Source organism: Phacochoerus africanus, chromosome 1 (genome assembly GCF_016906955.1).
Source record: "Phacochoerus africanus isolate WHEZ1 chromosome 1, ROS_Pafr_v1, whole genome shotgun sequence".
Lineage (NCBI taxonomy): Eukaryota > Metazoa > Chordata > Mammalia > Artiodactyla > Suidae > Phacochoerus > Phacochoerus africanus.
The window spans coordinates 169690206-169706800 of NC_062544.1; the positions used below are offsets into that span (position 1 = coordinate 169690206).

The following is a 16595-nucleotide window of genomic DNA, read 5'->3' on the forward strand; positions in this document are numbered from 1 at the left end:
ACTCTTGTAGTTTCTAAATATGCACACATGCATGCATGTTTTCTTCTTACCTTTAATGGAAGGTAAATTACATCCATTATAGCCTAATGCTGCTAAATATTTCAGTGCATGTTTCCTAAGAATTGTGACATTTGCTTGCATAACCATAGTACAATAAATTTAGCATCTAAAGTTCCCATTGTGGCTCAGCAGGTTAAGAATCCAACTAGTATCCATGAGGATGCAGGTTTGATCCCTGGCCTTGCTTGGTGGGTTAAAAATCCAACATTGCCTTGAGCTGCGATGTAGGTTGCAGATTTGGTTTGGATCTGGCGTTGCTATGGCATAGGCCAGCAGCTGTACCCCCAATTCGACCCCTAACCTGGGAATTTCCATATGCTCTAGGTGTGGCCCTAAAAAAATAAAATAAATAATTTTTACATCTATATGATACTTTATCTAGTCTATGGTTCATACTGCAATTTTGTCAGTTGACCCAATAATGGCTTAGTAGCATTTCCCCTACCCTGGTCTAGGATCAAGTCTAGCATCAGGTAGTGTATTTAACTGTCATTTCTCTTTAGTCTCCTTTAATCCAGAATGTGTTCACAGCATTCCTTTGTTTTCTTTTTTAAATTTTTTTATTTTCTTTTTTAAATTTTATTTTTTATTTTTATTTTTTTAATTTTTGGGGTTTTTTTTGGCTGCAGCATGCAGCAGCTTAATGTGGGGTTGAAGTTCCTGGGCCAGGGATTGAATCCAGGCTGCAGCAGTGAAAGAGCCAAGTTCTAACCACCAGGCTACCAAGGAACTCCCTTATTTTCTTTATTTATTGGGATATACTTGATATACAGTATTATAAGTTACAGGTACATAACATAATGATTCACATTTTTTAAAGGTTATACTCTATTTATAGTTGTATTTCCTGTGTTGTACAGTATATCCTTATAGTTTATTTTATACATAATAGTTTGTACCTCTTAATCTCCCTCCCTTATCTTTCCCTTCCCCCACTGGTAACCACTAGTTTGTTCTATCTGTGAGTCTGTTTCTTTTTTATTTTATTCGTTACCTTGTTATATTTTATTTTATTTGTTTATTTATTTATTTTTCTTGCTTTTTAGGGCTGTATCTGAGGCATATGGCAGTTCCCAAGCTAGGGGTCAAAACACTTGCCAGCCTATGCCACAGCTGTAGCAACGCCGGATCTGAGCCTCTTCTGCAACCTATACCTTAGCTCGAGGCAATGCTGGATCCTTAACCCACTGAGCAGAGCCAAAGATCGAACCCGTGTCCTCATGGGTACTAGCTGGGTTCTTAACCTGCTGAGCAACAATGGAATGCTTCTCTTGTTGTATTTTTAGATTCCACTCTTTGGTTTATAACAGACAGTTTCAAAAAATATTTCCCCCCTTCACCTTTTAAAACTGTATTATTTTAATTTGATTTTTCATGATTAGATGCAGGTGATAGAGTCTTCTCAGCCAGAACATTGTGCAGGTGGTGATGTGTCTCTCTTAGGGTATTACCACGAGAGGCACATAATATTCATCTGCCCCTCACTGGTGATGTTAATTTTGATCATCAGGTCAAGGTTTTGCCTAATTTGTCCCTGGCATTTTAATGCTGATAATTATATCAGCTGTGTCCTATATTTTTGGTCTTGTGTAACTGAAAGTCTTTGACTTCATCTAAATGATTTGCCTACTAGAGTCTAAAAATACTGATTGACTCAGTTTAGTTAGTGATAATTTTTATAAGCCCATTGTGAGTTACAGAAATAGATGTAGTAGAACCTAAATTCACCAGTATAAAGGAAGGATACTCAGTCTGAATTTGAGGATTTAAATCATGGAACTTAAGAAAATTTAACTATTTCAGATATGTTAATTAGCCTTATCAAGTTGTGATAAAATTATTGCTAAGTTAACAGTATTAGTATGACAGTATTACTTTAAGCTTCTCTAATGATTAGTGCTGTTTAACAAGAGAGTATTTACAATAAGGCTTATAGATTGTGAGGAAAAGAAAACCACTTTAGCCAGGCCTTAGAATGATAAATAACCACTTTTTACTTTTTTAGGATTTAATGTGTTCAAATGTTAACTTTACTAACAAACAGTGTAAGATATTCCTAAGAACTGGGAAACTTTGGGGGGACATCTGCAGCAACTTTAGCTGCTTGCCTTTGTTGGGTTAGGTAGACTACAGTAATACCTATAAGACTGCGAAAACCCAGAGCTGCATCCACCTCCTCAGCGAGGCTCACCTGTTAGTGAGAGCGGCCCTCATGGAAGCCTGTCAGCTGGAACCTGGAGAAAAAGCCGAGCTTATAGAAGCATTTAAAGACAGCTGTGCACACCTGGGAGACTGCTACAGCAGGTTGGTGATGATGCTTGGAAACTTGTTAGAGAAGGCATCCTGAGCTTTGAGGGTACTTACTAATTTTTCCATCTGTGGCAGTTACCTGGTAAATGGGGGAACACATGAGGAAAGGTGGTTCATTGATTCATTATTCCACAAGCATTTGTTGAGAACATCCTGTGTGCCAGGTACCATGCTAAGTTTAGAGAGGCAAAGATGAACATGACCTTTTCCCTGCCTTCAAGGACTTACAGTTTGTTAGATTGAGCAGTGAGTCTCAAGTTCATAAGTCTCCCACCAGTTAATTTAGGAATTTAAAGTTTCTTTTCAGGGCTCTGTGTGGTGGTGAGACACGACCAGTGAAAACCCCTGAGATAACCACATTACTAGTTAATTGCCCATTAGCTTTAAGGGAGAGATACCAGTTGGACGTCTGTGATTATATTCTTAAGTAGTTAATGCTTTTTTTATCAGACAAGGACACTAGGTTGAATAGTGATTTCTATTTTTGAGATTGATTTTTAAAATTTTTTTCATATATGATTATTTCCAAGTCTTACTTAGCCCATGGGAGTCCTTATAAATAAATAAAAGCCTTTAACTACTCATAAGAACCATTACTTTGTCATGCACATATGAATATTAAAATTCACTTGATGAATTGTTTTTCGGTTTTTATTATGAGTAGGCAAAAAGGAAAATACATTAATTAGAATGACTTTGCAGAATAGAACTCAGGAGCTTGTAGAAAAAGTATTTTGAGATTTATGTCTTCTGGAAAGCATGATCTGTTTTATTATCAAATATGTTAGACATCGAAGCTTAAAAATGACAAATTTGAGGTTTCTTTACTTCCTTCCCTTTAGGCTTGACACCCAGCATTCCCACCTCGCCTTGCCGTACTATAAGATGTCTGGTTTGTCCATGGCTGAAGTTTTGGCCCGAGTGGACTGGGCAGTAGAGGATGGATCGCAGAAATACGAGAGGGGATTAATCTTTTACATTAATCATTCACTTTATGAAAACCTGGATGAAGAATTAAATGAAGTGAATACAGTTTTCTATTTAGTTATATCTTGTAACTTTTCATTTTAGCCATTTATGTAATTCTGTTTAGAATCAAGTTCCAAGTGTTTTTCTTTGGTGTTATATTCCATGTTTTTGGTTTTTTTTTTTTTTAAAGATAAATACTCTTAAAGAATCATTGCTTGGAAAAGAACTTATAATCATCTTCACAAACTTTCTCATTATATTGTCACTTGCTTTTTTTTTTTCTTCACTGGCTATGCCCATGGCCTATGGAAGTTCCTGGGTGAGGGATCGAACCTGCACCACAGCAGCAGCCCAAACCACTGCCGTGACAATGCCAAATCCTTAACCTGCTGTCCTGCGAGAGAATTTCTCCTTTCTCATTTCATACAGGGGAGTGTGGTCCATTGTGGTTGAGTGACCTGCCTGGTGTGACAGTGGCATGTCTTTAGAAGAATGACACAGAACCTGGGCCTTGCCTGTCTTTTTCTCATCGCAGCCCTTTTCACACCTCAGTTGCCCTACTCTCCATGTGTCCAGAGCTTTCCTTATGAAATCCTGCCCCAGTGACCGTTAGACATTATTAAGGATTATTTTTAGCCCTTTATGTATTTTTAGAGTTGAATACAAATAGGCAAATTTGGGTACTGTGACCAAAGGTTTTAAGGTTTTGAGATAGATGAAATTTCTCTTATAAATGTTAAGTATATTTTGTACTAAGCAGTAATTTTTTATAATAGACTTGTGAGTGTAATTTAATTCACTATGAGTTTTCTTCTTCTGAACTCTTGTTAATATTAGGAATGCTGGTCACAACTTAGTACACACTTTCCCTACTTTTTCTTCTCTATAACTCAGCAAAGAGATCACATCAGTTCATCTTAGGTCCCCCACGTTATCACCACCAACTCTCTTTTTAAATCAAAACATAATACTATAATTTTGTTGATTTGGAATATTTATATTTTGGGTTTTTTAATCCTTTTTTGTTGTTGATTTTGTGACTTTCTATCAGCTGACTGACCTTTTATTTCTCATTTATGCTCACCAAAGGAACTGGCAGCAAAAGTGGTGCAGATGTTTCATGTGGCTGAGCCGAAGCAACTGCCGCATATTCTCTGTAGTCCTTCTATGAAGAATATTGATCCATTAACTGCCATAAGCTATTTAAGGAAGCTGGATACTTCTGGGTTGTCCTCAGTCTTAGTGACATTGACCAAGGCAGCGATGGCTTTGAAAATGGGAGATCTTGACATGCACAGAAATGAAATGAAAAGCCATTCAGAGGTACAGTGCCCTGCCTGGTGTTAACAGCAGGCTTACATAGGACCTGGTGGTCCTGAGGTGTTTAGCTTTCTTTGGCTTCTGTGTAGCTCATTTTTTCTTCATTGTAATGGAAAATAAACAATATTAGAAAGGAGGTTTATGGAAAAATACGGAATGTATATGTGGCTGGGTCACCTTGCTATATGGCAGAAATGAAGCAACATTGTAAATCAGCTATACTTTAATAAAAAAATTTTTTTTTTGTCTTTTTGCCTTTTCTAGGGCAGCACCCATGACATATGGAGGTTCCCAAGCTAGGGGTCTAATCGGAGCTGTAGCTGCCAGCCTACGCCACAGCCACAGCAGTGCCAGATCTGAGCGCATCTGCAACCTACACCACAGCTCATGGCAATGCCAGATCCTTAACCCACTGAGCGAGGCCAGGGGCCAAACCCGAGACCTCATGGTTCCTAGTTGGATTCGTTAACCACTGAGCCACGACTGGAACTCCAAATAAAATATTTTTTAAAAGAGGAAAGGAAGTGACCAAAGTGGAGCACTTGGGCTTTTGGATTTTGCAAATTAATAAGAATTATGAATGAAATATGGCAGCAATGGGTATCTAGTGTCAGGTATGTTCAGAGCACAGTGCTGGGATTGAGGAGTACATAGGCTCTTCTGTGAGCTGACAGACTGACCTGGCATGAGGGAATGGTGTGGTGTGTTCCTGAAAACAGAACAGTGATATATGATAATATATATATGCATATATTATTTCAGAAAGCGGGATATTAAACTTGAGCCTTAGGAGTCCAGTAGCTGCAGAAATAGCCTGCTCTTGGGAAGGTCATAAATGACTGTATGGAGGATGGGGCATTTGAATGGTGTATCAGAAAAAAGCTGTCTTCCCTGGGAAGAGAGGCCATGTAGAAACATGAGCTAGAGGAAGAAATTAAGAGGTGACATTAATTGAGCACTTGTTATGTCTCAGGCCTCTCCAAGAAGATCAGGAGTGCTTTACTGCTGTACAAATGCTCATTTTGTTGTGATGAGGACAGCAAGTCAATGCCGAGATGTCTTCTACTTTGAAGAGTAGAATTCTAGAAAGATGTATTTTTCATAATTTTGAAAAATCTTACATAGATCTAAAAAGAAAGCTTTCTACAAAATAGGAATCTTGATGTTTAATTAAGTCCTTCATCTTCTATAAAGACAATTATCAATGGTGTCCTTAGAACTTGACTTTGTAGTTAAAAAATTGAGATTTAAGTAAATTATCAGTGGCTTATCAGTGATTCTTGAATGCACTGGCATGTATTTTCAAGATGAATACAATATATATTTTGTTCTTAAATGTCTTTTTTATCTAAAGATGAAGTTGGTATGTGGCTTCATCCTGGAACCTCGGCTGTTGATTCAACAGAGGAAGGGACAGATGGTTCCAACTGAGTTTGCAGTTCACTTGAAAGAGACGCAGCCTGGGTTACTTGTGGCTTCAGTCCTGGGCTTACAGAAGAACAACAAAATTGCAATTGAAGAAGCAGATTCCTTCTTTAAGGTTTGCCACTCTGAAAATGTAATTGTTCCGGATGACCTGGTGAAGTTGGTGGGGGATGGGGAGCAGAATAAGCGAAGAGAGTTTTCATTTGTTTATTGAAAAATTTGACTTATCCATAACCATTTATAATAGTACATATTTTTTAAAAAGTATCTAGAAAAATTTCATTCATGCAATCTGGAGTCTGTTAACTAAATTCACTTTTACCATGGCACTGATGCTAATGATAAATTATTGAATACGTAGTCCACGTGATGGAGTGTTGTTCAGACCATCTGAAACTTGATAGGTACTATATTCATCTGAGATGTGGGCGCTTGTTTCACTGTCCTCAAGGTGCTTTGCGGCAAGGATGAAGATACGATTCCTCAGCTCTTAGTAGACTTTTGGGAAGCTCTGCTGGTAGCGTGTCTCCCTGATGTGGTACTTCAGGAACTCTTCTTCAAGCTCACGTCACAGTACATCTGGAGATTATCTAAGAAGCAGCCTCCTGACACCATACCTTTGAGAACATCAGAGGACCTGGTAAGATGATGGAATAGTACAGTGAATTAAGCTTTATGTTCATCACCCATTATGATAATGACCTTTCTTATTTTTAATGGCTTAAAATCAAACATAATTCATATTACCAGATACCATTTTTAAACAAGAGTTAAAAATACATTTAAAAATTATCTATGAGTGGGAGTTCCTTGGTGCTCCAATGGTTAGGATTCTGTGCTTTCACCACTAGCTGAGGGTTCAGTTTCTGGTCTGGGAATTGAGATCCCACATCAAACCCCTGTACTCCATGGTCAAATTAAAAAAGAAATTGTCTATGAGTAAATTTGCCTACATTTTAAATAATTTTATATTCTAAAGAGAGCCGCCTACTGCTCCCATATTACTTGCTGTAGTAACTGGGTAGTCAATGTGTCAGGGAAGGGGCTTCTCCCCAGGCCCATGTATTGCCCCTTTAGGAGGTGCTCATGAAGTGGCAAATCAGAGGAGAGACATCTGTAGACCTCCCTGATGGGAGAGGAACTGCCGAAGTCTTGCGAGAGAGACTTTCATACCAGACTTCCACTTCCTGTCAGCTGCACAGACAAGAGCTGTTCCACAGTCTGCGGAAGCCCTAACAACTCTGCTTGTACCCTTTCGGCACCTCCTCCCCACCGCACAACCCCTTTGCCTCTCCTGGATGCCATGTCTAATGAGGGTTTTTCTTAAAAAAGGGGGTCTTTCTGGGAATCATCTCAAACTTATAGAAGAGATTTTTGCCTCCCAAGGAAAGTAGTAGAAATAAAAATTTTTGAGTATTACTCTCAAATTTTTTTTGAATATAATTAGCTTAAAAGCAGTATTGCCCTTTTTGTTATAAAGTGCCTCTTTGCAGTCTTTTATTTAGTAACAGTGTATTCTGTGAGAAGCAGTAAGGCTGAAAGTTTTTCTGAGACTTTCTTTGCATTCCTGGGAAATATATACCTAATTTTGCCACACAGCAGAAGGTTGGGAATTGCTTTTTTGTGGGATGAATGAAGAAAGTCTTATTTTTTTGTATTTTATTTACAATGAATTTCTTTTACATTTTAGATAAACACCTGTAGTCATTATGGCTTAATTAATCCATGGGTTAATGTCTTACTATCATCCGATTCTTTAGAGGATAAAAATTTCATGGATGACCTTTCAAAATTACAGGTAAATAAAAATGCTTCTTTTTCTTATGAATATGCATATTATAATATTGTATAGGATTGAAATTTAGTGAGACACCAGCTGTTTTATTAATCTAGAGTGGAAGGCTGGTTTTGTCGCTGGTGGTGGATGAGTGAGCTTCACCAAGCCATGTGACTGTCTCACCTTATTTTCAGGATGTGTTTGACAATACTTTGTGAAATGGAAGTATGGCAGAAATGTTTAGTGGTGTTTCTATTGATGTAATTCACTTTTGTTTTAGTGTTCACTCACACGGTTTAGGCCTCTAGCCCAAGCCAAGCACTATATTTGTCTTAAAGGAAGTAGGTCAGAATAGTGAGCTTATCTGGCTTCTGAAAAGATCTTAAAAAATAAGAAATATGAGTGAGAGAATGTAGAGCTTCCTGCAGGAATTCTGTCACTGTGTTTTGACTGGAAATGCGAAACAAAGTCCACATTTGACTTGGTGGATCAAGCTGGGCTAGAGGTAGATGTTCTTTTATTTTATTTAATGTAGTCACCAGCGCAAGGACTGAATATAATCCCCACATCTGTTTTGTTTGGTCTGCCCAGTGGAGGTGCCAACATATGAAAGTTGAGATTTCAAATTAAGAATTTTGAGTTCCAAGTTTCTCTTGAAAAACTCAGCAGAATTTTGATTCAGCAGTAACCCTGAGCTCTCACTGCCTGAGACCTGCAGGCTAGAGCCACCTAGTGGCTCCTTCCTTGGGCGGTGCTCACGCTCTCCTGTCTGACAGGCTAGTCATCTGTCTCCCTGGTGGAGATGCTAAGTGTCTGTCATGGAATTTCCTTATACCCGGCTGCCTTCCTGCATTTTCATCATCTCTTTGGCCTCATTAGGCTTTTGAGTTTGCAGCCCCTGATTTCTACTGGGAACTGGTGTAAGTGTGGTTATTGCTTATAGAAACCAAAATGTCAAATCAGGGATGGGGATCAGAAAGGTAAGCTCAAGACACCGTGTTGCTTAGTCTCACCCTCTAGACAGCAGGTGTGTCTCCAGAAATGGAGTTAATTATACTTTTTTAAAAATTGCCAAAGAAGATTCCTGTTTTTTTTTTTGCCACTTCTTGGGCCGCATCCGCAGCATATGGAGGTTCCCAGGCTAGGGGTCGAATCGGAGCTGTAGCCGCCATCCTACACCAGAGCCACAGCAACACGTGATCTGAGCCTCGTCTGCAACCTACACTACAGGTCACGGCAACGCTGGATCCCTAACCCATTGAGCAAGGCCAGGGATCAAACCCACAACCTCATGGTTCCTAGTCGAATTCGTTAACCATTGAGCCATGACGGGAACTCCTCCTGTTGATTCTTATCTCTAGTTCTCTTATGATACAGAGGCTGCTGAGGGCTTAGTCTCAGATTCATTCATTCCACAAATATTCCTCAACTGTGTGCTATAAATGTGAACAATGTACAGATTTGGACAAGGCAGGCAGGACCTTGCCCTCCTAGACCATGTGTACTAGTTACATATTTGAAATCATAATTGCAATTATAATTAAAATTGTAATATGTAATAATAAATCTCTCCTGATAAAGCTTCAAAGCATATTTATAATCTGTGCTTGAAAAAATGTAATTCAGTGATCTTTTAAAATCCCTTTTTTTTTTTTTGGCCGTCCTGTGGAAGTTCCCAGGCCAGGGATCGAACCTGTGTGCCACAGCAGTAACAGCCCTGGATCCCTAATTGCTAGGCCACTAGGGCAAGCCTAAAATCTATTTTAAAGTATTTTAAAAGGTTATTTTCTTTCTGGGAATCCTTGCTGTTAAAGGATAGAAAGTATAGTCAGCTGAAACTTTTCTAAATCCTCTTCCTAATTATAACTCTTTTTAGATTATCTGGGGTCAATTAGTCTTAATCATTAAGGGAAAAAAAACACCAATAAACAAAAAGGTCTTGTTTGTTCTCACATACAGGAATGAGGAGGTTCATTCAGTTCACCTGGAGAGCTTTTTCAGAATTGTGTGACTCCCTCTTTTGTGTCACAGCAAGTTAAGGATCCAGCATTGTCGCTGCAGTGGCCAGGGTTGCTGCTGTGGCTCAGGTTAGATCCCTGGCCTGGGAACTTCTGCATGCAGTGGGCATGGTCAAAATTTTTAAAAATTAGAAAAAAAAATTGTGTGACTCCCCACAGCCCACCAGCTCACCACTACCACTGCTACCACCACACAGATTTGATTTGAATCTCTTTTTGTCCTCAATCACTGTAATAGTATCTTTATCCAAAAATTAAAATAAAGACAATCTATAAATAAAGACATTTTAAAAAGTCACTATTTAGAATGACACAGTAACTGGTAAATGCCCTTCCTTTTACCATCATTGTCCTGGTTTCTCCCTTCCCCTCACCCCAGCTCCTTGCCAACCACCTGTCATAGAGCCACAGGTGTGATTGTGTAGCGAAGACAGAGAATTTTGTATATTCCAAGCTCTGCAGAGTCAGCTGAGCTTAAGGGATCTAGGTCAGAAGAGGAAATAAACAGTGCTTATGTTAGGGGTGGAGAGTCCATTTCCAATATTGAAGAAAAAAAAAACAAAACAAAAAGAAAGAACACTCTGCTAAGACGAATAAAGAATATTTTAAAGAGGAGTAGTTGTAGTAACCTGTGGACCATTTTTTACTCAGTGATATATATTGTCTAGTGTTTCTTATTTTTAAATTTCTTGATGATATGGATACAATGAAAAAGTTTATTGATAATCCGTTTTGTGCCAAGCTTTGACTCATTTCATTTTAATCATTTTATTTCATATTTAGTATCTTATTGTCAGGAAATTATTCAGATGAAGGTGATTATTAAACTTTACAGGAAGGAAAGGGACAAACCTTATTCTCCTAGCCATTCCTTGGTAGATATTTGCAATAAAATAATGATGCTGACAGTAAATGGATAGTTCATGTTCCATATCCTCCTCTGAGTCTGAGAAGATGCTGTAGCAAAAAGGGTACAGAAAGAATAAAATTAGGATATGACCATCTCTTTATCCAGAAGAAAAGGAAAGCAGAGATTATTTTGGTGGCAGAATCAAGAGTAGTGTTTATATTTTAAATGCTTAAAAGTAAAATATTGGTCAGGTTGTGAATGCTGAAATAATACCTGCTGGTATGTTATTTACTTTGTGGCAAATGGTATTGATACAAATTATTAGGTTCTATATGTAGTGCATGCTTATTATAGAAACCTTGGAAAATACAGGGAAGTGTGAAAAAGAAAACAAAAAAGTAGGCTTTGTCCTCCCATCCAGTGAGCTGGTCTCTGTTTCAAATTTTGAAGCGCTTCCAAAGGCGTTTCTAGATGTATATGTGCTTGTGTAGATTTTCAAAACTGATCATGTTCTGAATATAATTTTGGAAGTTTCCTTGCAGCACAGCATGTTAAGGATCTGGCCTTGCAGCTGATCACTACTGCATTGCAAGTTTGATCCCTGGCCTAGAAACTTCCATATGCTTTTGGGTGTGGCCAAAAACAAACAAAAGAAAGAGTACAACTTTGTACTGAGATTTTTTTTTTAATAATTTTATCAGGAGCATTTTGTCATTAGCTTTTGAAAACAATGTTAATAGCTATAAAATATTCCATCACTTGAATATAACAATTTATTTACTCATACCTTCTTGTTTAATGTTTAGGTTTCTTCTAGGTTTTCAGTGTTAGAAATTTTTTTTTTTTTTTTTGTCTTTTTAGGGCCAAACCCATGGCATATGGAAGTTCCCAGGATAGGGGTCGGATCAGAGCTGCAGCTGCTGGCCTGCACCACAACCACAGCAACACCAGATCCGAGCCATGTCTGTGTTCTACACCACAGCTCAAGGCAACGCCAGATACTTAACCAACTGAATGAGCCCAGGGATCAAACCCTCATCCTCATGGACACTAGTCAGGTTTGTTACCGTTGAGCCATGATGGGAACTCTTATAACTATTCTTGAGGTGAATTTTATTGGATGTAAATCTTGACAACAATGTTGATTGTATCCTCAGGATAGAGATTTAAAGAATTCCTATTAGTTTGAATTTTCAGCCTATCCAAAGCAAATAAAATGTTATTTTAAAAATGATTGCTTTCTATTATTTGCTCTTTAAACTAGAGTGGTTTCAAAGTGATTTAATACTTGGGACTAATTAGACTTACTAGGTAAATATATGTGTGTGCTCTAAAATTGCTTTCTTTTTCTTATTTTTGCAAGTGAGGTTTAGTCTTTTTTAAAAAACTGTATTCTGTGTGTTGTGCTTTAGTTTTTTGGGTGCCTCATTCCATAACATTTCACTTTTCTGTTCATAGTCTCTTATATGTGGTCCTTCATTTGACATAGCTTCCATTATTCCATTCTTGGAGCCACTCTCAGAAGACACTGTTGCTGGCCTCAGTGTCCATGTTCTGTGTTATACGCGTTTGAAAGAGTATGAACTGTGCATAGACAGGCTGTTAGAGAGATGCCCGGAGGCAGTCATCCCATATGCTAATCACGAACTGAAAGAAGAGAATCGGGTATGCTTTTCAGCTTATGTTTTTTTTAGGCTTTATCAGTGATAATCAGATGATAATCATGTTGCCTTGTCTGCAAAATGGTGACCAGTTATGCCAGTCCAACCTTAAAGTGTTGCGTGGGTGAAAAGAGCATGTATGTTTAATATGTTATGTGTTTTGAGTACCACTAGTGACTATTAAAATGTATGTTATCTTCACTGAAAATCTCTTGTTTGGAGTTGAAGTAGGCTATTACCTGGAGATTTGGAAAACATAATGGGTGATGGGAAAATTTTTTCTGGGCTATCTTGCTTTAGAAGAGTTTTTGAATTGAGTACTTTTTCTTTTTGTTCCTTCCTTTTTCATTGCCCCCTAAGAGATGGTAACAGGAAATAGCTATGTTTCTTTGAAAATAGTCATGTACATATGTACAGTATATAATTAGATTTTCAAGTTGCATATCTGACTTTTATGCTGTAGTTTAAGCAGAAGACTATTCTAACAAATTCTGATGCCTTAGTCAAGGTGATGTACTTTTGCCCTGCACAGTTGTCTTCTTCTGTTGGAAATCTGAATGTAAAATGTATCAAACTTAAAAAATACTCATTTTTTCCTAAGATAGACTTTGTGGTGGAAAAAACTGCTACCTGAACTTTGTCAGAGAATAAAACGTGGTGGAGAGAAATATCAACTTTACCTGTCATCATTAAAAGGTAAAATAATCTTTTTGTTTGATTATAAATTTGATTGAGCATTTTAGTTTCTGTTTCCATATTTGCTGAAGCCTTGCTTTCTCTCTTGTCATGTGATTCTCAAGCATGGTGAAGAGGGTCTTAGCAGAATCATCTGGAGAGCTTATTTTCAACAATTGTATGCTTCCTTACCCCACACACATTTGATATTTGTTTATCTCCATTAGCTCCACAGCTGATGCATTTTTTTTTTTTTTTTAATTTTATGGCTGCACCCATGGCATATGAGAGTTCCTGGGCCAGGGACTGAATCCAAGCCACAGCTGTGATCTACACTGCAGCTGCAGTAATACTAGATCTTTTAACCCACTGTGCTGGGCTGGGGATCAAACCTCTGCCTCCACAGTGACCCAAGCTGCTGTAGTTGGATTCTTAACTTACTGCCCCACAACAGGAACTCCCAGAGCTGATGCTTTTAAGTTAACCTTTTCAAACACACTTAACAAATTATCAAGGCCATAGAAACTCACAATATCTGTATTTTAAAACTTCAAATAGCCATTGAAAACAAGTACATTTTTTATTAATGGCCTTGGTACTTAATTTACTTTGTGTAAGACATTAAGATTATTATCATTTTAATCATAATTGTAAGCAAATTCTGAGGAATGACAAAGATTTAAAAAGATTTTCAAAGATTTAAAAGTTTAGTATCTCTAAATTATGCAGTATTTTGCAGCATTGGTAGTTATTATTTGAACTTTTATACTTCATAGTCATTTATAAATCTCGATAGATATTTGGTTATCAGTTTCTCTACTCTTGTATGTTAATATCACTAGTTAATGTTTAGCCTGATGACAAAGATAGGGTCATATTGATACCAGTGTGCATAAAATATCTGAAGGTGACAGTGTTGGAATTATATTTTCCAGCTGAGGTAATTGCCTTTCAAAGTGTTAGGCAAAGCCAGTGGCCATTGGATGGTGTTTTTCTGTTGTACTATGTGTTCTACCCATCTCCCTGTGTGATTTTTTGGTTTTCAGAAGGTGGAAAGGCCAGATGTTTGATTACCCAGCCCCATTTGCATCATATTTATCACTTTTTTTTTTGTATTTTCTAGGGCTGCACCTGCAGCATGTGGAGGTTCCCAGGTTAGGGGTCTAATCAGAGCTGTAGCCACCTGGCCTACACCAGAGCCACAGCAACGCAGGATCTGAGCCACATCTGTGACCTACACCGCAGCTCATGGCAACGCCAGATCCTTAACCCACTGAGCGAGGCCAGGAATTGAACCCGCAACCTCGTGGTTCCTAGTCAGATTCGTCAACCACTGAGCCACAACAGGAACTCCAATCACATAATTTTGAGTTGATTATTTTTGTTGGTGGATCACTTTCCAGATAGATATCCCAGTCTTCACACCCCAGTAATGTCATTATCTCAGTCAGAGGCTCTGATCCATATCCACACTCTTTACCTGTAGCTGAACCAATAATCATTCCTCCAAATGTTCCATTTTTAAAAATATCTTTACTATATTTGTGTATGTATGTATGTGGCTCATGGGACTAAGTACTGTATGTGATTTACCTTTATTAGACTGTAGGGCCTCCAAAGCTGGGATAGTGTTTTATTCACTTTCCTTTCCAGCAATGTGCTTCTCCATAGGAAGCATAATATAACTATTTATTGATTTGAAAGGGAGACACCTAAATAACCTCAGGTCCAGTTTCATGGTGGTGGGAGTGGTGGTGGGGCGGTGAGGTCTCTGTGCTGACAGTAATCCTCTAACCAGGATTAGAGTTGGAAGAATTGAAACTGAGTTCCAAGTTTGCTACTTACTAAGTAACCCTGAGCAAACCAATTTTTAAATTGCCTGGGACTAATGAGAAGTTTGGGGTTAATTCTAGAATAAAATGCTAGGCAAAATTGCAAGATGGTAAGGTTGGAGGTGGAAGTCAGGGACTTACACAGTGTGCTTAGATTACGGAGGTCAGAGACATATATAATATGCTTAGGAACTTTCTAATGCAGCCTTTCTCAACCTTGTCACTATTGACCTCTTGGATCAGATGATTTATGTGTAGGTGTCTCCTGTGCATTTTAGGATGTTATCAGCATCCCTGTCCTCTGCCTACTAAATACCAGTAGCATTTGCCAAGTTAAACTAAAAATGTCTCCTGACATTACCAGATGTCCCCTAGGGAGGAAGAATTGTACTAGTAGGGAACCACTACGCTAATGGATTTTGCCAATTAGTAGTTATTGTTTATTAAGTTTCTATTTTATTGTTCTATAATGTTAGTAGTTATTATTTGTTAAGGCAAGATTGTATTTTAATTCTCAAAGGACTCTGGAAACTAGAAGATAGTACCATAATATTATAGATGAGGAAGCTAGGACTCAGGAGGTTGAGTGACTTTTTTTTTTTTTTTTTGTCTTTCTTTTTAGGGCTGCACCCATGGCATATGGAGGTTCCCAGGCTAGGGGTCGAATCAGAGCTATAGCCGTTGGTCTACACCACATCCATAGCAATGGCAGATATGAGCCACATCTTTGACCTACACTGCAGCTCATGGCAAAGCTGGATCCTTAACCCACTGAGCGAGGTCACGGATCAAGCCTATGTCCTCGTGGATACTAGTCAGATTTGTTTCTGCTGAGCCATGATGGGAACTCCTAAGTGACTTTCTTAAAGTCACCCAGGCCATCAGTAGATGAGTGTGATCCCTGCCTGAGTCTGTCTGATTCAAGAGGTAGGGAGCTTTCCCATATTGTCATTGCCACACCATTCACTAACTTGTCATTTCTTTTTGTAAGGGATGATTTAGGTTGCTGAATATTGGACAGATGACTTTGGATGAATGCACACACACCTGAGCACGCGATTTTATATTTCAGTCACTCTGCACATAGAGTACATGGTGGGCATGGGAGGAGCACACAGGGAATGGCATTGAGGAGAAAGTTCATTGGGAACATTGTTCTTAAGTATCACTTGGTTTCTCTTCCCAGCAGAGGGTAGCATGTATGTATCAAGAAGCAATAGAATCATAAAATTACATAGTTACCTTTACACGAATGTTTACTAAATACCTTAATATTTAAACTTTTCATTAGAACATATTATTTCACAGTTCAAAAAAAGTAAATAGTCTTAAAAACAGATTTCTGCTTATTAATAACATGAAAAATCTTATAATAGGAACTGACTTAGAAAACTGTGATCCTGGAGTTCCTGTCATGGCTCAGCAGTTAACGAATCCAACTAGGATCCATGAGGATGTGGGTTTGATCTCTGGCCTCACTTAGTGGGTTAAGGATCCAGCATTGCCATGAGCTATGGTGTAGGTTGCAGATGCGGCACAGATCTGGTGTTGCTGCGGTTGTAGAGTAGGCCAGCAACTGTAGCTCTGATTTGACCCCTAGCCTGGAATCTCTATATGCTGCCAATGTGGCCTTAAAAAGAAAAAAAAAAAAATTGTCATCCAACAATTAATAGTATTTCCTGCCCTAGCAAACAATCT

General features: G+C 38.3%; 2 protein-coding genes across 6 annotated transcripts in view; one reads left to right on the forward strand and one right to left on the reverse strand.

Moving 5' to 3' along the window:
* The window catches only part of HPS3 (HPS3 biogenesis of lysosomal organelles complex 2 subunit 1), a 47669-nt gene that overhangs the window by 30548 nt on the left and 526 nt on the right, over positions 1-16595 (forward strand). For 2 of the 5 annotated variants that reach the window (XM_047784399.1, XM_047784419.1), the window contains exons 9-16: positions 2183-2364; positions 3213-3393; positions 4429-4662; positions 6014-6199; positions 6536-6724; positions 7775-7882; positions 12188-12394; positions 12996-13086. In XM_047784399.1, coding sequence (XP_047640355.1) covers positions 2183-2364; positions 3213-3393; positions 4429-4662; positions 6014-6199; positions 6536-6724; positions 7775-7882; positions 12188-12394; positions 12996-13086 — 1378 coding nt within the window. Of the gene's footprint in view, positions 1-2182; positions 2365-3212; positions 3394-4428; positions 4663-6013; positions 6200-6535; positions 6725-7774; positions 7883-12187; positions 12395-12991; positions 13087-16595 lie in introns of those variants that run through there. The other 3 variants (XR_007135511.1, XR_007135510.1, XR_007135508.1) reach the window with 3 other exon arrangements.
* Positions 6278-16595, reverse strand: part of CP (ceruloplasmin) — a 65776-nt gene continuing 55458 nt past the window's right edge. Inside the window, exons 19-20 of the mRNA XM_047784376.1 lie at positions 10732-10836; positions 6278-6721 (exon numbers count right to left, since the gene is read on the reverse strand). Of these exons, the coding sequence (XP_047640332.1) occupies positions 10733-10836 (104 nt within the window). The 3' untranslated portion in view covers positions 6278-6721; position 10732. The remainder of the gene's footprint in view (positions 6722-10731; positions 10837-16595) is intronic.